At 36.2% G+C, this 25,282-nt stretch overlaps 1 protein-coding gene across 15 annotated transcripts in view; it reads left to right on the forward strand.

The window, feature by feature from the left end:
• The window catches only part of FOXP1 (forkhead box P1), a 666,111-nt gene that overhangs the window by 555,954 nt on the left and 84,875 nt on the right, over positions 1-25,282 (forward strand). For 14 of the 15 annotated variants that reach the window (XM_039330816.1, XM_039330828.1, XM_039330820.1 and 11 more), the window contains 3 exons: positions 5,695-5,832; positions 7,659-7,748; positions 20,327-20,486. In XM_039330816.1, the coding sequence (XP_039186750.1) occupies positions 5,695-5,832; positions 7,659-7,748; positions 20,327-20,486 (388 nt within the window). The remainder of the gene's footprint in view (positions 1-5,694; positions 5,833-7,658; positions 7,749-20,326; positions 20,487-25,282) is intronic. The other variant, XM_039330827.1, reaches the window with a different exon arrangement.

Consider the following 25,282-nt stretch of genomic DNA (forward strand, 5'->3'; position numbering starts at 1 on the left):
AACATTTATGCTAATGACTGACTACTTAGCTGATTTTACATTAATATAATAAACAGTACCTGTCGTCATGTTCTTTGCAGTGTTATTTCAGGAAAAATATTGAAGTCTTAAAAGTGAAATTCTACTTTGCATAAGGAAACGGAATCATGATTTCTGCATGAATGTTTCCAGCTCTGTGTGGTTCTTTTTCTCTTTAATTGTTTTTGTTTTGTAGACCTGAAATATTGTGTCAGAAATGTTTTATCCACAGGGAGAAAAAGATAATGTGATTTAATGCTTCCTTATTCCAGAGGGTGAACTGCTTTTAGCATTATGCTGAATGATTCCCCCCCCCTTTATTGTTACATAGGCAACTTTAGAATTAATGCATTACTCAGATCAGCTGAGGTGCCTTTTATTCTGTAGACACTGGTCTTACTACGTTTGATGGAGTTAACATTTTTCATTGCCTTAAAATGGCCTTCCATAACTTATATTTGGCTACCCCAGTATTCTTTCTCAGCCACTAAAGGAATTGGGAGGCCATTAAAAATACATTTATCTCCTGAATTAATTATTGTTGTTGTTTTTATTATTATCATCACAATCCTTAGTTAGAACAAGAATGGCAGTACCAGAAAGTAAAATACATACAGACAAAACAGAAATTATAAAATAAGCATTGAATGGTGCTTCCTTTAAACTGAGGACATTTTTAAAATAATAACATTTGATGTTGATATATATTAAATTGAAAGTTGGAGAAATCCGTTTTTTTAGCAGTCAGTCTAATTAAACAAACTAAATTTTGGAAAGAAAAATATTATCTTGAAATCGCCATTTTATCCTAAAAGTAATTTTAGAACCAAATATAAAGTTATAATGATGTGATATATAGGCCAATGAAATCAACCTAGGATAATTTATTTATTTTTAGGATCATTCATTTAAAGGCATATTTTCCATTTCTGATAGAAGAAATGTCAGCAGATCACTTCTACTAGGACTGTATTAGAGAAACAACTGTATTTTGCCTTTACTGTTTCTGTCAGTGTTACTTGCCTACCAAACCCTGTTTGTTAGTGACAAGAGGACTGGGTGAAAGTTATTAACATGGGGTTCTTGGTGCTCTTTGAGCTCAGAGACCCTGGGTTACAGATAGAAGAGATTATTGAAAAGTGATTAAATAAATCACACAACTGTCTGCTTAAAATTAAAATAGAACAATGAAGTGATGGTTGTTTCACAGAGCAGACTGGATGAGTAGCACATTGCTAGTATTATATATGGTACTTGGAATTAAAGTCCTACTGTGTTAAATGAAACTTATTCCTAAGGAAATGTTCTGTGGATTGCTATCTGAACTTCCACTTGTCTGTATCTTAGCTTTATATAGATTTACACGTTCTTGAAATCAATAAGCCTAATCTATAACCTTCATTTGTTTTGCTATGAAGGAGCATCTTATGATTACGCTGATCATGTTTCATCCATTTTATTGTCATTCATAACATGTATTTTATTAGCATACCTTGTAATTAGTTTATTCCAGAGTCATGAAGACATGTTCTATCAATAAATGTTTGTTGATTGATGTGTTTGGATAGTTACCAGTATGAGGTCTCTTTTCTTTATAAAATTAGATGAGATTTAAAGAAAGGGATTTTAAATATTATTTGCAAAAGGAATCTCAAATTTTAGCCATCCAGGATTAAAGTCTTAACATGCTAAAGAACAAGATTAAATAGAGATTTCTTATTTCACTCAGATATAAGTGTAATGTATATAAAATAAGTACTGTTTTGATGGGATATATTCAAACCATGAGTCATAAATATTAGAAACCATAGTTTAGAAATTACTTGTTTCATATACTATTGATTTAAGTCACTAGCTAGTTTTTATGAAATTTCCATGCCTTGACTATAATTTTCAGCACTTTCTTGAGTGCCTTTAGCAGCTTCCCAGATATTCTGCATAGAATTAAATAACAGTACTTAACCACGATCAATAACTTAAGATCAGTACAATCACTCTTGTTTTAATGACCTTAGTAGCTATGGGTAATAAAGTGTGAACTGTAATAGCCCATTGCTGCTATCACATTCTCTTTGAATCCTAGTAGTATTAGGGACTAGTGACATGAATAAGTGGGATATTTGGAAATTAAGAAATTAGATATCCAAATGTATTTATTTAAAACTTAGTCTAGGTAATTGCCTTGTGTTTTGGAAGCGGGGTGTGGATACAGTTCCTTCCACCACTTTACCCTTGAAGTGGGCAAGAGAAGAAGCAGGAATAGTGAAGAAGACCAGAGTTGCTGAAGTTGACGCAAATGGCACTGTTCTCTTGGACAACAGCCACTTCCAACATTTTGTGAAGCCATTCCTTAGTCCTGCTTCCATTGTCCTTTCTCCTTAGGACCTAACGGGGCTAATCCAGAGGAAGAGGAGCAGTTCAGGAGCTGCTAACACTTGTTGCTGGCCCAGGAAATTTATTTATTTATTATTATTTTTCCCCACCAGCACGGCAAGGGAGAGGCAAGACCATTTGGTTTCCTTATTCATGTCTCAGGTCTTTTTAGTCATAATCCTGGGCTAAACTTGCAATGGTTGCTAACAACTGGTAAATATGGTTTCAGTCCACTACCTGTTTGTTGTCACAACCTCAGGAAAAGAGATCTGCCAATTATGTATGACTTTTTTTGAGATATAGATCTTGTTATCATCTAAAGCAAAAAAAAAAAAAAAAAAGTTGTGATTGCCAGAAATGGAAAGAGTAGAGTAGTAAAACTCTTTCTTCTTGTAGGACACTAAAATGCTTTTCCCTTTGAGTTTCAAAAACTTATGATAGCATTGTGGAGTAGATAATCTGTAGGAAAGGAAACATTCATTTCCTTAACTTATGACAAGTCTATTATTCTTCATGTCATACCCAGAGTTGCATTAAAGAATGTTGGGTAGAAGACAAAAAAACAAAAACAAAACCATTATATATACTTCCATCCTAAATATGCAAATAAAATTGATTTATACATCAATCAGAAGTAACATTTAAAAAAAAATCCAGAAATGTTTGCTTTTGTATATCTAAATCCATCATTAAGAAAATATAATTACAAAAATTTCTTTATAAAAGAAAATGATGAAGTTAAGAAATAGTGCACAATATTTTAATTCTAACCCAGTGAAAATATTGAAGGACAAATATGAAGTACAGACAGATTCAGTCAAATATTTTTAACAGAAGTCTACAAAATCAAAAGTGTAATCATGTGATCTCTGTCTTTCTATGGAGTTAGGTTTTTTTTTTAAGTACTTACTTGAAACTACCCTGTCTGATGTTAGAATTAGTGTTATTGGTTTGGATCCAGATTAACCTGCATGTAACTGAACTAATTTTTAATGGACGTGTCCCACAACCTAGCTCACTCTGCATAAATTGGATGCAGCATTTGTGATATGTTGAAGAGTCTAGTGATTGCAGGAGACTGAAAGAAAGCTTGTTTCTGCCAGCCCAGTAAATGTGTCAAATCAGCATCTAATCTATTTCTTCTGTTTGTTTATTTATGCTCTTGTTCTTTTCTTTGTTTCAATATTATCAGTCTGTCTCTATATATGTCTTCCGCTTGTTACTTGAATGGAAATCAATAAGACAATGATTTAAGGAATTAACAGTCTCTCTATCTCAGCGCTTGCCATTGATACTTAACCATTCTATACCTATATTTCAATGCTCTAGTTTGGATTTGGTTCTTGTCACCATTAATTCTTTGGAATTTTAGTATCCATTTCCTAAAATTTGTGTCTAGTGGATTGTGCTGTAATTTTATAGGAGAGAAAAATTCAATTTGTAAGCATTGCAATTAATTGTCAGTACAGAAGTGTGCGTAACATAAAATATTTCCAATTTTCAGGTAAATTCAAATGTGATGGCTTTGAGACACATTTGTTTTCATACAGTCCATAGGTGATATAGGTGCTTCAGGTTACTTTACATTGCAACACATCTCCTGGTAATCCTAACTGATATAACAATGTTGCTGACACTTGCTGGCCTAGTGTCTTGTATTATGTTAATGAGGGGTCAAAGGGTATAATTGTATCAAACAGATGCAGTAAACATTGTTTCTAAAATAGTAAATACATAACCTCACTGCACGGTATTTGCTGTACATAAATCTGACCTTCAGAAACTATTTTTTTTTAGTTCATCAAAATTAGCGGTGCTGAGAAATCGGTACATCAGTGCATAATGACTGTGAAATTAGGAATGAGAATTTGCTAAGCAAATGATAGGACAAATCATGTGAAAAAGAAAAACTGCATATTAAGACATTGTGTTACATAAAATTAATACGGCATTTCTTTCTTGCTTACTAGTCCCCTGAAATATTTTTTTAAAGCCTTTTTTATCTCCCGAGCAGCTATTGTCTGCTGATTTTTTCAAACAAGTGCTGCATAAAAATGTTCAAAACATGTTATTACCTTTCATTGCAGTCTATGAGATGACAGCAAATTCTTTTTAACTAAGTATATCCTTTTACGGCTTTTAATTTTTTGCTGTCACCTATTTGAGCTGAAACTAAAGGGAAGTATTATGCATAAATATTACTTATTCAGTCATGTGAGTTTTGTGCCCCCCTCAATTGTAACTCTTCTCCCCCCCCTTTTTTTTTATCTTTTCCTTTCTTTCGCTCTGTCTCTCTTTTTCTGGTGGGGTTTCTTATAAAATAGTTTTGTTGCATTACTGGAACTGACAAAATGGTTCTCATGTAGTCTGCAAATTAAACACAAGTGCAGTGATTATTTTGAATAGCTAAATTACATTCTAGAAAGCTTGCAGGATTCAGAGCATTGTCATTAGGTATCCGCTTGAATACAATTTGCGTAACCTTGGCCGAGACAGCCTGTCATTTTAATGTCAGTGTTTTATCTGAACAAGACATCATCCTTTCAGATAGAGTGTACAGGTTCGTTGCAAAGATGCCCGTGCAGAAACGTGTTAACAGTTGCAAATATGAAATGCTATCAAGTTCATCACTGTAGCTGTTTGTCACTGAAATGTCATGGAAAGCGGCTTTTAATGGTATCTCACATAATACGAAGGAATTGAAGCCATCTGTATGCTAGGTGAATGCGGAACGGTTGAGGCATCATCATAGGAGTTCCACTGCTAAAATTGCTGGGGAACAAGGTGTGTTTTCTGTATCGCTGAAATTGCATTAATTTGTTTCAAGTCATTAAGTTGAAACTCCCCAGTGGCCGCTTCTGAAGGGTCTTACTTGTTAATTAATGTAACATTTGTCAAAATTGATAGGCACCTCTAGAAGATGCGCAGATTAATAGCTTGATTTTCTCAGAACATAAAATCTATTTCTGTGGAATGGGTAGAAGACAAGCTTGTTTGGATGGAACAGTGTTTCCCTGAACTAAATCAGATGTGGTCATTTTTTTTTTTTTATCCCTTTGCTTGTCCTTTAAAATAAAAGCTATAGGGGAAAAAACATTTTGGGGTGACCTAACAATGCAGTTATTATACTTGCCTATTAAAAAAAAAAAAGCCCTCTTCTGACTGCAGCTCAAGTTCACTAAAGCAATTATTTTGACCGTGTAGAGGAGAAAGAGAAATTTAAAACGAAATATAACAAAACAATTCTCCCTTAACAGAAGGTTTGTTGAACTGCTTGTACTTTATGCTGTTTTCATATTTTAGGTTCCCGTGTCGGTGGCTATGATGACACCTCAAGTTATCACTCCCCAGCAAATGCAGCAGATCCTCCAGCAGCAAGTGCTAACTCCACAGCAACTTCAGGTCCTGCTCCAACAGCAGCAGGCACTCATGCTTCAACAGGTAACTTACTTTCTTTGGCAGCTGCTTAGCTAACCAACACTGCTATTGGAAAAGGAAGGCTGTTACACTGGTGCCATTTCCTATGTCAAGTATCTTCCTAAAATAAGAGATTGTTACATGTTTATATCCTGGCATTCATGAGAGAGGATGAAATTGCAACTCCCGGGATTCTCCACCAGCTAGGAATTCTAGTAATGACCATATTCCCAAAGAGATCTGTAGAGCATCAAGTTGAACGAAGTGCCATTCTTTCATATTCACTGTAGGAAATACACATCTGAACAATGGTGTTTATGTTAGTTGTAGTTCTGCAGGATCCAGTCTGGGTCAGTCACCGAGACCAGAGGTTTAGTCTTCCTAAATCTTTTTAGTCTTTAGGAAGACTAAACCTCTGGTCCCAGTGACTGATCCAGATCCAATTCTGCAACGTTATTCTGGGACACGTATATTCACCTTCCTTCGTGAGTTGTAGTTTTGCCACAGTTGCAACTATGAATAAATGATTGGGCAAAATCACGGTCTGAAAAGTTGACTTTTCCCAAGTTATCTTTCCATGTGTTATCAGTAATATTTTGAGAATGGGCTGAAAGAGACACCAAGCTTCATATACTTTCCTAAGAATTAGTTTTCATCAGTGTCTGCCTAAAAGAATTCATGTTGTGATTTGTTAGTATAGGCGCTGTTTTCATCTTTTAGACCATAACAGAAGTAGCTGAGCCTTTTTTTCAGCCTCTGCAGTGTAGGAGTTGGTGTTGGGTTTAGAAATAGGAGAGCTGGATTCAAATCTTTACTTGGCCAGAAGGTTTATTTAATACCTTGTTCTAACTTTTGTAATAGAGGCAAGCCCACCATGCTAACTTAGTTGAAAATAAAGAGAGCATTGAAATATAATCTATTCCCCCCCAATATAAATATTATGGAATAGCTGTGCAACTGTGGTCTGTCCCCTTTTACTGTATTAATCAGTCTATGTTAAATCCTTGCTAATATCACTTTTCTTTCATTTGTGGCTCATGAGTGGAAGGTAGCTGGTGAAAAATAGCAAGGGTGATATCTTGTCATAGTGATCAAAACAGAAGTGCGTACTAGCCACCCAGCAGAAATGCATACTAAGGTTTTGAAGGCTATGATTAACAGCCTGTGGATTAACTTCCTCTCCCTCCAAAATGTTGTTAATTAACTAAATCCCTAAATGACTTTGTGTGGTATGTATGTCATTCATTCATTCATTCATTCACTCATTCATTCATTCATTCATTCATAGAGCAGTAGTGCCAGAGACTATTGCAAGATGACATTGAACACGGTGCCTTATATTCATTCTCTCAAGTATTAATTTGCAGAGCAGAAGCACCGAATGAGCTATCTGTCTGGAATAGTGAGTAAAGTAGATGGAGAGGGAACCCTGTGTCGGTTCTAAATGAAGCTTGGTACAGTACAATGCAACAATAATTTAGAAAGCTTGTATATGTTCCAAATAAAGATTCACCAGGCACTCCTAGCAAGGGCATTCTGGCTTTGTTGTTTCAATCAAAGGTCATCCCTTGCCTTATTTTAATTAGTTTGTGTAGAAAATGGTATGTTTTTCATCCGTTCATTTTGGAGATTACTTTTCAAACGATAATGCCAAGAATAGTCAATGTGCATTGAATTTATTGTCGAGTATCAAACTAAAGGTCAGAGCATTACAGATAAAAGGATGCTATTTTTCAAATCGCCGTTTGTGTATTACCAAAAGGGGATCCTGAATTGGCTATCCCAATTTGTTTTACTTAATAGCCTCTATCTTCTTCTTTTTCCTTGTCTCCTTTTATTTTCTTTTGTAGCAGCAGCTTCAAGAATTTTATAAGAAACAGCAGGAACAGTTGCAGCTTCAACTCCTACAGCAACAACATGCTGGAAAACAACCTAAAGAGGTACTGTTAAAATCCATTTTTACTTGCAATCTAGAGATAATGAATGAAAGTATAGCAGCTATTTAAAAAATCCCTTTATCTGGTAAATTTGTCCTTTCACAGCTTAGTACAATATAAAGGATAGTAACTTATTTTCTCATGGCCCACTTTCCATATAGACATCTTTTGGCTGAATGATTAATTAACATGCCCAAAGTAGTTAAGATAAAAAAAGTAAAATAAACTTCCCCAGCCCAGTAGGTCACATCATGCACATATAACTTGGTGAAAAGAACCAGAATTTGCCACCCTTCAGGAACTGGATGGAGCTGGATTTGCATTTCCTTTCTCTGCCAAACAGTTGACTGAAAAATTCTAGCTTTTTTTTTTTTTTTTTTTTTTTACTAAATCACACATGTGCAGCTTTGATTCCTACAGGTGCAACCTGTTGGAGGGGACCCATTCATTGCAACCCTGAAAAAATGTGGGGTATTTTACCCCAACCAAGGATGCATAAATCCCAATGCTTTGTACTGTTCTTTCTACTCCTTTTTAGAAAGTCTGATGCTAAATGTGTTCATGGAATCCAGTGGTTTCATCTACATTACAGTTTAAACATTATGACAGAAGAATTCAGCCCCATACATATATCTAATATAAAAAGAGCAGAGTTTGCTTTGTGCCTTTACAATGCTCACTTGGTCCTTACCCAAATGAGTCCAAGTACCCCTACCATGGATACTTGTGTTTCATGCTTATTCCATGAACAAAGATGGTGGTATCTCTTCTCACAGGGATAGGAATCACTGCTCTGTTTTAATATTTTAAACAAATAAAAGCAGCATAAAAAATCAGTTTCGTGTATTTTATTCTTGCTGAGTGTTTAAAATGATCAGAGCTATCTCAGTCTTGGAAAATTGTCTCGTTTTGAAGCAACCTTAGATATTTTTAAATAACGGAATGAGCAATTCTAAAGTCCCTTTCGTTTGGAAGCATATTGGCACTTTAATATCTCTGCTTGTAATCCTTTTACTTCTTGCCAAACAGCTGCACTTACCTACCTTTAGATAGTTCCAGGAGATACTGTACTTCTCTTGGAGCCCATTAGGGCATCTACAGGGAGAGAAGATAAAGGATGATGGACAGAATTTGCTGAAAGACAGTTTATGTGCCATTACCGTTATTTTGTGTCATATCTGCAGAGTTTTGTCTGGGCATGTATACAAGACAGAGAGAAAAGCCTAGGAGGCACCATATTTTCTCAGCAGGAAAACAATCATACTTATTAAACTAGCTAGTTCTCTTTATAAACTGACTGTGGGTCCAGGATTGTTCTTCACATTCAGCTTTATGTAGGTTTCACGGCAAAGAAGTCCAAGTCCTCGACATTTGAGTGATAGGGATAAAAAGGATTCTGAGATATAGAGTCTTTCATTGCATCGCTGCAAGCTGGAGCTCAAAAAATTGGTTAAAGGAAGTGTTAGCTATTTAGAGAGAGGCTTTTTTAGTATAGGGTGGGAAATTCAAATAATCACAGTTGCCACTTGAGGAGTCGTTTATTATCAGGAAATGCTGCAACCCTGAAGAGGTGCAACCCATACATACACATACATACGTACATATATACATACATACATATTGTTGACAAAGAGTTAAATGGGAGACTAGAATAGCTATTTTGAGCTTCTTTTGCTCTCATCAGCTAGTCATATCCTCTATGGGATTCAAACATAGAGGGTATGGCTAGCTGATGAGAGCAAAATAAGCTCAAAATAGCTATTCTAGTCTCCCATTTAACTCTTTAACTCTTTGTCAACAAAAAAGAAATTTGGATTTGTAATGTATCGCAGTAGCGACTTGAGCCTGCTTAATGCCCCTAGTTTGGGGGGCTGCAAGGCAAAAGTGATTATAAGTAGAACTGCAGTATAGCAGTCAAAATACCAAGGTGCATCAATCAGACTGGTCTGTCTGGAAAAAACCTTCAGTGTGTGTGTGTGTGTGTGTGTGTGTGTGTGTGTGTGTGTGTGTATGTATATATGTGTGTGTGTGTATGTGTGTGTATATATATGTTTTCTGAGGTTTTCGCGGGTATTTGTATGTAGGTCTTTGGTTATTCGGGTTTTCTCCCGCGTAAAATTGGAAGTGTCTTGGCGACGTTTCGACGAAGTCCCATTCGTCATCTTCAGGCTGGTGTTTTCAGCTTCGTGCTTCGTGCTCCTCGAAGCACGAAGCTGAAAACACCAGCCTGAAGATGACGAATGGGACTTCGTCGAAACGTCGCCAAGACACTTCCAATTTTACGCGGGAGAAAACCTGAATAACGAAAGGTGTGTGTGTGTGTGTGTGTGTGTGTGTGTGTGTGTGTGTGTGTGTGGAAGGTCTATTTATAGTGGACACTAAGCTAAACACAGACTTGATGGGACAATCAATCAACTTCTGGAGAGCCAAAGATATCATCTCTATCTTAAATGTTCACAATCTGCTCAGTCTGTTCTAGGGAGAAAAATAAAGTTCAAATAGATTTCTACAACTATTATAACATATGATGGAATTCATAAAGTCTTTGTTGTAGAAGGTGAATAGCAAACATCCATGGATTGTGAGATGTTTTGTAATTTATGCATCCCTTGGCTTATTCTGCCCAGGTATGGAACTATGCCTTCTTCTGAATTTTGTATCTGTGATGGACTTAATGAAGGCCACAATCTGCTGCTCAGCTATGGCTCCAGGGAGGATCTATGCTGTCTGATTGAGGTCAGCAGTGTGTGCTGCCCCCAGAAGTATGCTTGGAATCTTTGTACCTACATTTTCTTAAGTATACCTTTGACAATTCTATTGCCTAGTAAAGATGGAGACCGGCCATGAGATTTTACCTTGGGACTAGCTTTATTGTTGTTTTACTCTTTTGGAGATTCTCCTTGGAGATTCTTTGCATGCTGTTCAAAGCAATCTGATTGGGGGATATTAGATAATGAAATAAACCCATCGATCACTTTTTGCTCCTTATGTGGGAGAAAGACAACGACAAGAATGTTTTCTATTGTTCTGGGCTATAGGTGAACCAGAATCTTATTTTTCTCTCCCTTTTCTCTCTCCATCTATGGCTGTCACCTAGCTTGTTGGCCATTGAAATGGGAGCAGTACTGTCTTATTTTGGGACAGACCTTGCCAATCAAGGGATACATGCCCTCAGAGACTATTCTTCCCCCCACATACTGTTTTAGACTGCCAAGGACTACTTGAAGGTTCACCTGCAAACTATCTTTACTAGAAGTATTAATATTTTCCATTCTTCTCAAGATTAATGGATCAAAAATTTCCTCACAAAGTATTTACAGGCAAAACCTTAATATGGAATATGCTGTTGATGGTATAGTTTTCCTTGTTGCAAAATTTGTGGGATACAGTGAAATCTTCCTTTCTAAATAAATTACAAAACATCTCACAATCCATGGATGTTTGCTATTCACCTTCTACAACAAAGACTTTATGAATTCCATCATATGTTATAATAGTTGTAGAAATCTATTTGAACTTTATTTTTCTCCCTAGAACAGACTGAGCAGATTGTGAACATTTAAGATAGAGATGATATCTTTGGCTCTCCAGAAGTTGATTGATTGTCCCATCAAGTCTGTGTTTAGCTTAGTGTCCACTATAAATAGACCTTCCCCAGGATGATCTGTCCCCAATCTGGCTGTTCAGGTTTTCCAAAGGTGCATCCATCCTTGTTGAAGACTCATCCAGCCAGCTTTTACTCTTTCCTTCTATCTTTCCAATCACTTTAGGCCTTACCACAATACTGGGTCTTTGCATAATGCATCCCAAATATGATAATTTAAGCCTAATTGTTTGTGTCTCACGTGAGAACTTTCCATTGATTTGTTTTCATAACTCACTTTTTGTTTTGTTTTCTTGGTTACCTGTGATGTTCAAGTTCAAGAGCATCAATACTGTTTCTGTCCTGCTTTTTGAGAGTCCAGCTGTCACTTCTGTAGAGTGTCACAGGGAAAAACCATTGCCTGTGTGCTTCTCATCTTTGTGGAAATAGACATGTCACAACGTCTTTTCCAAAGCCTTCATTGCTATGCTACTGATAGCTCAGGTATAATTCCCTGCCTTATGCCTATGCTATGTGAGACTGTCATAAGTTGTAGTTAATTGACTTTTAGATTATGGTAGATTACATAATTTCAGTAGAAAGTACTTGTATTGTGGCTTCTATAGCCCTAACCAGCTCCATCATTTGTCATTTAGGATAGGTTTTTGAAGGAATGATGTGCCCATCACATCAGGCAAGCCCCAGTTTGGGGTTACCTAGATGGGTGTCCTCAGTTTGGTTGTATTATCACACTTGAATTGGCCCTGTGTTTATGTGGTAATTGCAATGAAGCATCCATTCCCATGTTGCTCCTTCCATTTCCTTGGCCATCACCAAATCTGCTCCCGTTGCAATGTGGAAAATTTAAGTTTTAAGCCAAGTGTGAATTTTACAGCTGAGTTATGAAATCGGGGGGGCTATAATAGGAAATGCTGACACAAACCTTAACAAGAGCCTGCTAACGGGCTCCACTATAATAAAAAAGGAACAGATTAAAAAATGTCTAAAATGTAAATCTAAAGGACTAAGAGTAATTAAAATGGAAATGGCACAGGGAGGGAAGGCATGTAATTGTGAGATATCACTGTGCAGAATGCTCTCAGCTTTGTTTTGCTGGCTGTTTTTCTAATTCAGTAGGGCTTACTCATCAGTGGCAGTTCAATGCGCGTTAATGACTCTGGGATGCAAGCATCACTCTGGACAAAGAAATGATTATTGTGCGGTCAAAAGAAGTTCAAAGACAAGAAGGGAATTTCAGTTTTTCCCTTAGAGATCCACATTCAAGAGCATATAAATTAAGCCAAATGTTAAAAACCACAGTCTGAAAGCTGACTTCAAAGTCACAACTCTCTAATTAATGAACTGCGAGCTTCAGTTTGGACAAGTTGTGGTTTGATGTGCCCATAAATCAACATGACAGGCCTGTTTCACAGTCTCAGACAGGGCTTGTCATTGAGTCGCATCAGATGTAAACACGGCAGAAAAAAAAGGGGGGGGAATAGCAAGGAGGTGCAATTGATCAACAGAATTGGTAAAAACCCACTTTTGAAGCACATTATGCATGATCACAGGAAATGGCTATAGCCTCAAGAGGTTTTCTCCTTCTGCTGCTGCTTTTTTGAATCAGATTTCTAACAACCTTCAAAAGGGAGAATAAGAATTATGGAGCTTCTCCCCTGTGGCTGCAAGGCAATAACCCCCTGTTGTTATTTTGTGCTTCTTTCTGTTCAAAGGCATCAAATTTTAGTTTTTTAAGGATCTTTAACTCTATATTTGAAGACAAACAATAAAGGGCTGCCACTGTCATTCTTATCAGTTACCAGGGATTGTATTTTTTCTCCCTTTCTGTTGCCACTTCTTGTTAACCTCTTATTTGGTCTATTAGACATAGTTCTGAATGCAAGCCTGCATGCTGGGAGAACATGAAAGTTCAGATGAGCTCAGAGGGCAGATAAAGAAATTTGAAGGGGAAAGTTACACAGCAGAATGAACGATAAAAGTTAACTCTTCTAAATTGCTGCTGTCAGACAAGAGAGCGTCTCTGACACACAGATGATGGCTTGGAGATGAAGGAAAAATACTTTGTGTGTAAAGAGACAAGAAGGGAAGTTGGACAATGTAATGGAATTTCAATATTTAACAGGACTTGATGTACTGTGTGCATGTATCTAATATTGCAGTCTCCAAAGCTGCGCTAAGAAAAGACTGTGTTCTCTATTTTAAACTGAATTATTAAAAATGGTTGGATTGGATGGAAAGAGCAAGCATCTTTTTTCTTTTAAGTGATACTTGTTTTAAATATGGATGGGTGGGTAAATACATTGGTGCCTGTCTTCAGATAATGTAGTTTATCCCACAGGTTTTTCTGAGCCAAATTCCTTCGTTTAAGAGAATATTCTTGTTAATTTGATATGCTGACAGTGGTCCATGTTAGATACACATACATCTGTATGCCATTTATTTTAAAATTCTCAATATTAAATTAGTGCAAAAGCTATTTTGAATTTGACATTTGTTACAGTGCTAAAGTGGATTAACTTAATGCATCGTTTCATACATTGTAACAGTCCCTGTTATTGTATCATCTCCTGAAAACAGATCTGTATCCTTAAATAATATAGTTTTTAATCTAAAACCAGTGTGCTTTCAGTGGTGGGTTTTAAAAAGTCTTTATTTCTTCCAAGTAAGAGGAAAAGAAAATTTACAACAGGGTGGAGAATATCTCTATTGCAGTGTTTCCATTTCTTCAAGCCAGTTTTCAAGTCTGCAATTTAACTCAATACTTCTATTCTGTGTTTTGATTTTATTAAAAATGATCCTACTGAGTATATGAAATAGGCAGGAGGAGGGGAGAGATGAAGGATTTTAAATACAATTTAGAAAATACTCCAAACTTCTTCTTTTTTTAAAAAAAAAAACACAACTTAACCTGAATAGGTTGTTTTAATAAAAGGCTGTTTGTCCTCCAGAGTTATGACAATTTATGTTAGGCAGTAGGGAGTAACCCAAGAAAGGAAAACAGACCTTTGACAGCGGCTTTAGGGAGGAGATCAAAAATGCAAGTTTTATCAGGATATTTCAGCATTCTAACAACTGACTACTGACCTGACAACAGGACTGCACCGAGACCTTTTTTGTGTGCATTCAATTGTGAGAAGTAAACAAACTGCCTTGTATCCTGTGTTTGGTAACTGGGTGGAGAACACAGTTTGGCAATGTGTATTGCTTTTAAGTTCTTTCTTGGACAATGGGTTTGTGTACTTTTTTTATTCTGGCTTTTTAAACTGAAAAAAAACTTTCATGAGCTTTTCCTGGAGGATAGCTGTGAAGACAACAGAACAAGCATCAGTCAACTTATATAAATAAAGCTGGCTTTAAAATATTAACTTACAATAGTGGCAACTCACTGACACGTCCCAAGCAGGGAGCATTTTCATACTCAACCATTCCTCACAAGGATTAACATCTGAGAAATTGAACAGTTATTAGACCCTGGTTTAATTGTCTTTGAGGTTTATCTTAATTGAAAAACTTCAAAAGACTATAAAAAACAATGGAATTATTTGGGGGCAGAGCTGGTTCAGAACTGAAATGGCCTTACTAATATTTTTTTAAAACTTATTTACATCTTTGTTGTTCTGGCTATAGATACAGTTTAAGAAAACAGAAGTTCAATTATTTATTTTAGTCAGTGAAATAATGGGCTGGTTAATAATACACTAGAGGGAGGCTGTGTTTCCAGCAAAATAAGCTTCTTGCACTTGTACCCATAAGCCTATCTGCTCAGAGTAGGCAAACTCTATTTAAGATTTGTTTGTTTATTTGCTAGATTTATATGCTGCCATTTCTCCAGAAACTCAAGGTGGCATATACAACATTCCTTCCTTGATCTTTCCCCATAACAGGAATCCTGTGGGGTATGTTAAGAGTAAGAGGGAAAAACTAATCCAAGTCATCCCATGAGACTCTATGGCTGAGAATAGATTTGAATTTTGGCCTCGACAATTTTAGTCCAGGGCATTAATCACTGCACCGTACCAGTTCCCAAAATAAGATAGTAATCTTATATTTAATAATGCATCTTTTGATCATTCCCTTCTACTACATAGGTTTCAGAAAGCTAGCAAACTTAAGAAATAAACTTTTGTACAGTTAATTTCAAGACAGTCTCTTCCTAGTCAAATGTGCCCTTAGATAAATGATGTAATACAGATTCAGTTCCATATAAGTAATTATGGTAACAGCTTTTACTAGACCGGCTAAGGATAAAAAGAGAAGTACATTTGAAATTTGGAATAAAAAGAGTTTGAACATTCCTTCCCTGCCATGAATGCCCCTTGCCGTTGTCAGAATATATTTTGGTGAGATAGCAAAAATAAAGAAGAATTGGGGGATTTAACGAAGAAAGGGCAAGATAGGATACTTAACAATGAGTTCACCCTTTCCTCTAGTTTTAGGGTGCTTATGGTCACGGGAAGCCCATTCTGCCATTGTTGGAACCCCAAAAGTGTGTTTGAGCAGTTCTGTTGTTCTTGCTGTTGCCTCTCCAGTCAAAGAGATGCTACCTTTGTCATTTCTGTCTCCAGGCCAATTTAACTACCATGGTGCTCAAATGTATGGTGCCAAGAACAAACCAGCTTTTTATGAAGGACTTAATGGTTGATTTTCACAATACTCTATATTAAGCTGAAATAGAATTAAATCGTTGCAGTTAAAATAGTTAATCATATTTATATAGCTGCCTATCTCATAAAACACCAGTCTCCAACTGGTGTTTGGCATCAGGGACTGGTTTCATGGAATATATATTTTTCCTTGGACGGAGGTGTGGTTCAGTTTTGCTCACTCGCTTGCCCACCATTCACCTCTATCTGTGCAGCCCAGTTCCTAACAGATCATGAATTGGTACCAGTCCATGGCCTGAAGGTTAGGGACTTCTGTCATAAAACATGACTCTGGGTAGTGTACAATAAAACAAGCCATAAAATAATGTGTGAACCAACCATTGTCAAAGCTTGTTGTATGGCACTGGCATTGTATTGAGTCATAATATAACTTATTTGTTTGGCATATATATTATGTAAGCCCAGATTTTTATTTATTTATTTATTCTGGTTAACCTGGGTTTGGGATTAATATGTGGTCTGCCTGTTCTTAATATGGGGGTCTTTTGTTTTGAACCCTTGACTGTTTAGCATTCATGCATTTGAGTCAGTTGTAATATATTTTGCTATTGTTAATTTTGACAATGAAAGAAGAGGAAGGGTGGATCTGTTTCTCCCAATCATTTGGTGTATGGAAACCACAGAATGGTTTATTTTCTTGAGAAATGCCGATTCATTTCAGCTGGAATGAAGTACAGAAAGATGGGTGAAAGAAGGCGAAACATTTGATCCCAAAAGTGAAAATAGCTCCAACTTGATCCCAAAAGTGAAAAGAGCTAATTAAAGCTCCAGAACTATATTGTACATGTGGGAATTTGTTTCAAGGAAGGCTTCTCTCTGGTATATTTTGACAAGCAGATAATTCTCCCAAGAAAGAAGTCAAAATTTACATGAAAGTTGGTTGTTGAAGAGGTAGAGCTATGTAGATGCACTATATATTATTCATTTTTTTTCCAAGCAAAAAAATGTTGGTTGGTTGATTTATTGCAATCACCTACTCCAAAGAGTATATCTACTCCTTTTTTCCTGCTTTTGTATAACTGTAGACCAGTGTTTCTCAACCTTGACAATTTTAAGGCATGTGGACTTCAACTCCCAGAATTCCACAGCCAGCGTTGCTGGCTGTGGAATTCTGGGAGTTGAAATCCACATGCCTTAAAATTGTCAAGGTTGAGAAACACTGCTGTAGACATATTCTGATCTGGTTGGTTGGAACAAAATGAAGTTCCAACCTTAATGGCAGGCAATAAATGCCTTTATAGGCAGTTATTCTTCATTGTATATAGGTTTTAGTTCTTCAAACACCCTATAGATGTTTTGTAAAGACTTGTTCCAATCAAAATTGAATCCTGCTGATCCATGCAATTTTCTTAGCATGTCACTTGAAGATTGTCATTGTCATTGCCTTTTCCCAAGTTTTTTTAAAATTCCCCATCCTGCCTTTACTGATCAGCTTTCTTGCTGAACATCCTAGTAATCAGGCCCAACTATGATTGTTTTTTTTTTTTAATCAGCCAAAGTGGGTAGATGCTAACAATACATTTTTTAAAATGAATTGTTTAAAGATGAAAATAAGAAAATTCCTATAGGCAATTATTCTCCATTATATATAGGTTTTAATTCTTCAAGTAGACTCCATCCATTCTTTCCAAATGTTGTCTTGTAGAGTATATATGTTTCAGTCAGTCAAGGGTTAATTTTCTTTCTGCAGATGTTAGCTGCAAACTCTCTGAAGCCCTCCACCTTGATATGATTCCTAACAGATTAGGGATATTAGATAATTTCCTTCTGTTTATTGTGCTAGTGCACTATGTTATCTTTCTATCACTCAGATAATTACTGAGGAAATCTACATTAACTTTTTTTTGGCTAGCTTAAGGAATTGCTAAACATTGGCTTGATGCACTGATATTTTACACAACCAAGTTTCCTCCTGTCATTGCTCAATAAATAAAAAGATCCTTATCAAAGCAGCAAAAGCTTTTTCATGGGTGCTTAAAGAACAAAAGTAAATAAAATACAAGACGAGTAAAACCTAAGGGCTTCCTTAAATGAAACAAAATTAAGGACTCTGAAGCCTCAAGTACTGTACACATTAAGTGCATTCAAATAAGATGTTGTTTGCTAAATTATGAATGTGTATAATTAAAATCTAGTGGCTGTTTCTATGAAAGATTTACAGTGTTATTTCATCGTTTGTCATGGCTAATTAACAATATTAGATGAAGTTTTTCTTCTTCAAAGGTCTGGGATTTTTTCTCATTTATTTATGTCAGAAGTGATAAACAGAGTAGTTAAAACCTTCTCTGGGGGCAGCAGTGAGAAAGCAACATGGTCTTTTACACCTCTAAGGGTTCAAGGTTCAGATCATGGCAAATATAACATCATAGCTTTTTTCCCTGAGATAATTTTTCCCCAAACTGCTGAAGTTTTTTTTTTAAGTGGAAATGATAGATTGCATGACAGCAACAGCCCCTATGGAAAATACAATAAATTAACCAATTGGTGCCTTAATAGCTGAAACAGTACTTTAATAAGTAAATAGAGCATAGCATGGGTTATTTATCATTACAATTAAGTGTAGATGTATGAGATTCATGTTATTTTCTCTGCTTGGACTAGGCAGTTCAAGTTTATAAGAACTTCACTAGTTGCCAATCATAGCGACAAGCAACATTTTTGAACTACACCTGTGCACACTATTAGTAATGCTATTAGAGAATATATGCTGAGTCTCTGTCTGTAGATGCCATTCACTTGAAATTGTTTTTAAAAGGTGTGCCATATGGTCATGCTTTTTAAATGATTTAAAAGTTTATAATTTATAATGTTTTTAAAAATGCATGAATTTGGCTAAGTCCATACTGCAGTGACAAGAATTCTCCAATCCGCACCATTTAAGGTTTAAAATGGCAGTATTGGAAACAATGTCTTATGATAATATGTAGAAGATTTTTCTTTGCTCATATTTTTGTCCTACCTTTTTCATATTTTTAATACTTCGCCCATGTTTATGTCACCATAAAGAATAAACATTATGATAAATGGAAGGGTTCCTCATAATTTATCTCTTAAAAATGTCATAAATTCTCTTTCTTAGTTCACAAATGTTTTTTAACTTTATAAGTCCTTGTTGGAACTGAGGGGACCGTTAGTCCTTCAGCTCCTGGAAGGATTTTTTTTCCCCCACACTTGATATTTTTAAATATGTGCAATTGTTTAAATTACTTTAGAAAGAATGGATAACTGGTATGGGAAAAGCACAGTCCAATCTGCGGTATTTATTTCTGTGAATGCTGTGAATTCCACATGAGTGCTATTGGCATAATGCTTCCTTTGAAGTGTGTCTATCTGCCAAAAAAAGAAAAGAAAAGAAAAGCATAGTTAAGCAAGGTTTGGCGGACAATATATGGACTAGTATGTTCCATTAAATAATTGTCTTTGGGCTAGATTTGTCTATTGTGGCAGCCATTTGGTGAAGGCCCTAATCTTCCCTCAATTCCATCCATTGTACCCATGAATTCCTTGAAAAAAATCCAAGTGTGTCATGATCCTGCTTTACAGAGTACCTGAATATAATATAATTATTTTAATAGGACTTCTCAGGAAAGTCCGCCTTTAAGATTAGGATTTGGTCACCATTCTGAAACCCATTAAGTTACAAAATCAGCCAGTAATTTGAGGATTGCTTTAACAGGTCTGCGCAGCTTGTGATCCATCATGCTCAATGTAACTTGACTAGCTTTGAATTATGGCTTGCCATCTGATGACAGCCAGGTCCCTCATTTTTACACTTACAAGCAGGCAGCAAAACAGCAAGGTTTATTGAGCACCTGGTATGCTGCCAAGCTCAACTCTTGGAAAACATTTAACTAATGAGACATAAGATATGCAGACATGCTTTAAAAATAATAGACATGTGTGATGTCTGTGCAGCTGCACCTTTGTATGGTAGTTAAGGAAAGCAAATGCATTGGGAACTGCTGCTACTTTCATATAGATGCCGGGCCCCATCAATATTTGCCTGAGCTCATAGCAGCAATTCTCATAAACTAGCTGTAACTATTTTCATGACTTTGTTTGTATTCCTGTTACTTGCTGGGGTGTAATTCTCAAGTGGAACTAAATCTCACTGAACATCACAGTTAAGTAGACATGCATAGAATTGCACTGTTAATGAGTCTTCTACCCGGTTACTGTAGGTTTGGCTCAGATGCTAAACTGCTTTCAAAGTTCTTTAATGAATCGTTTCCTTCTCTCCTAAATGTAGAAGTGGAAGGGAGTAGTAGATATATGAAACTAAAAGAAGCATATCAATTCTTTCTCTTTGCCAGCCGCAGCAGCAACAGGTGACTTCACAACAGTTGGCCTTCCAGCAGCAGCTTCTGCAAATGCAGCAACTGCAACAGCAACACCTCTTGTCTTTGCAACGTCAAGGTTTGCTATCAATTCAGCCGGGCCAGCCTGCTTTACCATTGCAACCTCTTGCTCAAGGTAAGAGTGGGATTCCAGGGTGTCCGACAATAATGGGAATAAATCACTCTAGCACCTGGAAGGCTAGTTGTGCCAAGAAACTTTTTCTGGGAAATGAGTTTGCATCCCTTTTTTCTAGCTGACACGCTTTAAAAATAATAGACATTTGTGATGTCTGTGCAACTCTACCTTTCTATGGTGATTAAGGAAATTCCTCTGAAAGCGGAATTACTTTCTTATAGACCCCAGGCCCCAACTTTCCAAACTAATATTCATCTTGTGATGGTTGTTAGGCTGGTCTGTCCTTAGAACAGGCGATCCTTCATACAAGAGAATAATCCAACTCATGCTTTTTAGTTAGATCAGCTTTTCGTGATACAAGAATGCAGACAAAAAAGTTCTGGGTAACAAACTATATAGATAAAGAGTTCTGGATACCTTGACTCTTTGGAGTTTTTAAGTCAAACAAAAATCACACAAGTTAATCCTCCAACTTGTTTAATTTTTGGATGATCTGTACTGTTGGGAGACTGTCCATAAGGCTCTGCTCCTCTGTCCAGACCATGGTGCTCGTAGTCCTTCCGCGAACAGTCTGAAAAGATTTGCTAGCAATAATTGTATATAAGTAATCCTCGACTTACAAAAGTTCATTTAGTGGCCATTAAAAGTTAACAGCACTGAAAAAAGTGACTTATGACTGTTTTTTCACTTACGACCATGGTCGTGTGATCAAAAATTCAGATGCTTGGTAACTGGTTCATATTTATGAATGATAATTACATTGTCCCGGGGTCATGTGTCCCCTTTTGCGACCTTCTGACAAGCAAAGTCAATGTGGAAGCCAGATTCACTTAACAACCGTGTTACTAACTTAACAATTGCAGTGATTCACTTAATATCTGTGGCAAGAGAGTTCATAAAATGGGGCCAAACTCACTTAACAAATCTATTGCTTAACAACAGAAATGTTGGACTCAATTATGGTCGTAAGTCGAGGACCATCTGTAAAACAGAATAAATTGTCATGTAATCAGGGATAACTGCTTTCTTGCCTGGCAACCCCAGAAGAACACACAGGCATGGGGCTGGTTAGCAACCTGAAGGCCCTCCCTCTGTCTTTAATTCTGAATTTTAACTATCTTTGCCTCTTAATACCATTTTATAAACAGTTGTTATGTTTTTATATTTTATTTGTACACTGCCCACTGTGCCTTTTGTGAAGAAGATGGGTGATGTCTGAATTGGATAAATTATTATGACGGTGAAAAAGACTTTCACAAAATAGTGAGTTAAGTTACCCGTCATGTCATTTTTTTTTTTTAAAAAAAAAAAACTGTTTTGCTTTCTTTCTGTAAGAGCATTGCAGTTCTTAGATGCAAAAAAATTCTGGCCAGGCTTGCTCGTGCACTCGATGTGCAGAAATTTGGCAGTTGAACTTTTTCACAGTATAACATAAACCCGCTGCTTTCTAATGACTGCAGTCCAAAAGTTGACAATGCTATAGAGATGTGAGAGTCCTGAATTGAACATATTGTGGTAGTCACATTTTGAAAACATGCAATGCCCCCACCATCTGAATCCTCTTTACCTTACCAAGTTTGAACAATAGATCCCCGTTGCCTTAATCCTGTGTTTGACAAGGGATAAGAAGCTTCACATTTTCTTTCTACCTCTTAAAATAGTCGTATCTATATTTACCATCATTGAGACTTAACATGATATTACAGGAGTTGAACAAAGGAATTCTTTTTAATGCGGTGTCTCTGCTCTAAAACTACTTTATCTTTCTCCCCACATCCTCAAATGCCTATGAAATTTGAATAGCCCTCTCAGCATTTCCACATAATTCTATTGATTCATTTTACCTACTGGTTGACTACTTTGTAGCAAACATATTCTCTTGACCTACTTCAGCTTCCTGCAGTCAGGTGTATCAAAAGAAAAAAAAAACTTAACCCCAGTCCTCAGTTTAGACAGGGACATTTAGATGTAAGTCCTTTTGCATCCACCCCAATAGTTTAAATTGTAGGGATGGGATTTCTTACTTCAATCTAAGCTTGAATTTACCAATTAAAATTTACACATTCCAAAGTGATTAATCCACTATAGACTTAATAATAATAGTAGTAGTAAAGTTGGAAGGGACCTTGAAGGTCATCTAGTCCAACCCCCTGCTCAGGCAGGAAACCCTACACCATTTCGGACAAATGGCTGTCCAGTCTCTTCTTAAAAACTTCCAGTGTTGGAGCATTTACTGCTTCTGGAGGCAGGCTGTTCCACTGATTAATTGTTCTCACTGTCAGGAAGTTTCTCCTTAGTTCTAGGTTGCTTCTCTCCTTGATTAGTTTCCACCCGTTTCTTCTTGTCCTGCCTTCAGGTGCTTTGGAAAATAGCTTGACTCCCTCTTCTTTGTTGCAGCCCCTGAGATATTGGAACATTGCTATTATGTCCCCCTCTCGTCCTCCTCTTCATTAAACTAGATATACCCAATTCTAGCAACCGTTCCTTATATGTTTTAGCCTCCAGTCCCCTAATTATCTTTGTTGCTTAACCATTAGGATTGTAATCTGCAGCAAGGTGAACTGTGAGCAATCCTTATGCTCAACTGTTTCATCTACTGATCCCCCCCCCCTTGAAATATTTCATTGCTAATCATGGGTATGCATCCATTACATTTATTGCATTCTTCCAACTCCAAAGCAAGGAAGGAAGCTGAAGAATTGTTTTTTGGTTCCATTTAGTGGTAATCAAACATCCAGTGAGTCAAAGATGGATGGATTCAAATGGTAATTTCTTGTTAATGGTAGAAAATGGTCAAGTGGAAACTTTATGTGATATCAAATTTATTATTGCCATTGTAGAGACTTAAAAAGAAAGAAAGTAAAGGAAAATTAAAGGAAATAGTATAAACCAAATTGATTTGGTTCACGTAAAACATTATAGCATAAGGTAATTATGCCTTCAGAAATCTCACAAGCTATTTTTTACATATTCACTCACTGGACTCTGGACTCTGGACTCATGTCTTTCTAATTCTTCTTCTTCTTCTTCTTCTTCTTCTTCTTCTTCTTCTTCTTCTTCTTTTTTTACAAACAGTCCCTCTATTATTAAGTTTCCTTGGCAAGCTTCATAGCATAATATATCACTTAAGCTGTCCAAAAGAGGGCAATTGGGCAGTGACAAGATACACTAACATGTAATGTGAAAGAAATGAATGTGGTGATGCATGAAGTGTAATTTGTGCAGCAACACATCAGAGACACTAGTAGGTAATTCAGCAGTTGTGGCATTGATTGATGAATAGGCTTCACTGTCTAGTGTAACTATTAGTTCTTGTAACTTAGGAGGGGGAGATATTTAAAGAGGGATTTACACATGATAAGGCAAACATTAACAAAAGGGATTTTAATTGGTCAGTGTCTGGTATTAGTTATTTTTTTTTCCTTTCACCTTCCCTTATGATCCTGTAGCTTTATTAGGTTTGGGAAGAAGAGAGAAAAGATAATTTGAGAATTTAGACATGCCAGAATACAACACAATTTCTTTATCGGAGAAATCTGATGGCTCTAAACTGATGTCATTATGAGGTTTAAATCAACTTTCTGCTTGCTTGAACATGGTCACCTGGGTATGGATGTACAAGGACACAAAAAGGTTGAGCAACTTTAGTTGTCTTAGAGCTGGCAAATACCTAGGTTTGCGAAATCAAGTTCCACAGAGGGTCATCTGTCAACTGTCCCCACAACATGCATTTTTTAAGGCTGTGCCTACTTTTTCTTTTATAATGAAGAAAATACTTCTCCTAGGAAAAGGGACACAGCAAAGAAAAATGTGAAAGCTCTAGTCTGTAATAATTGACAATGAATGCTCACCTTATAGATACCCTTTTTATTACTGACAACACAAGTACGTAAAACACACACACTTACTCTTTTTGGAAATAAACATAGCTTATGTACATTCTGTGAAAATAATTTGTCCTATTATTACCACATTTATTACTATATGGGGCTAGACTTTTAAAATTACTCGCTGTAATATTTTAAAAAAATCTTGTCATTTCTCTGTATAAAATAGCATATGCCTCATTATAATTTTCTTGCTTTTCCACTAAAGAAGCCAATAATCTAAACATTAGCTCTGTACCCAGAAGCCATAATAAAACAAACTTAATTTCAACAGCATTCCACACAACTAGATTTCATCTCCAGAGGAAGAGTAAAAAAAAAAAATCAAATGTGTGAAAGTTTTGTATTCCTAATGGGCATTCAATGTGTGAAAGTTATGTTTTGATTTTTAGGATTCTATATTTTTTTTTGATTGCACAATTGAATTGCAGAAAATTACAGCTTTGGTTCAGAATATTTATCAGATAGATAGCCCAAAGAAATCAGTAGGTTGATCATTATGAATATCATTGAGAAATTAACATTTCTAATCTTAATTTCTTAAGATTCTGTCTGACTATTCTGTGTTGGGTAGTTCAAATGTTTTTATTGATATCACAGGTTAGTCTTAGATAGGGAATCTGTGGCCTTCCTATTCTTCAGTTAGATCTCAGTAATTCATTATTGGGCATGTTTATGAGTCTCCTGGGAATTGAACAGCAACATCTGAGAAGAATCAGTTTTATCATTCTTAGTTTAAAATCTGTCATTAACATATTTTTTGTCTAATTTTTATTCAAACACACCTTTAAATTTACTAAATAGTCTACATAGATAGGTTCAAAAGATACTGTGAATGGACTCTTCCATGCAACAGTCTGTGCCTAGATTGAAACGTGTGTGTTCTAGGTGGATCCAGAACTGAAACAT

The sequence above is a fragment of the Crotalus tigris genome, unplaced genomic scaffold (genome assembly GCF_016545835.1).
Source record: "Crotalus tigris isolate CLP2741 ecotype Arizona unplaced genomic scaffold, ASM1654583v1 scf7180000024432.2438137, whole genome shotgun sequence".
NCBI classification, from domain to species: domain Eukaryota; kingdom Metazoa; phylum Chordata; class Lepidosauria; order Squamata; family Viperidae; genus Crotalus; species Crotalus tigris.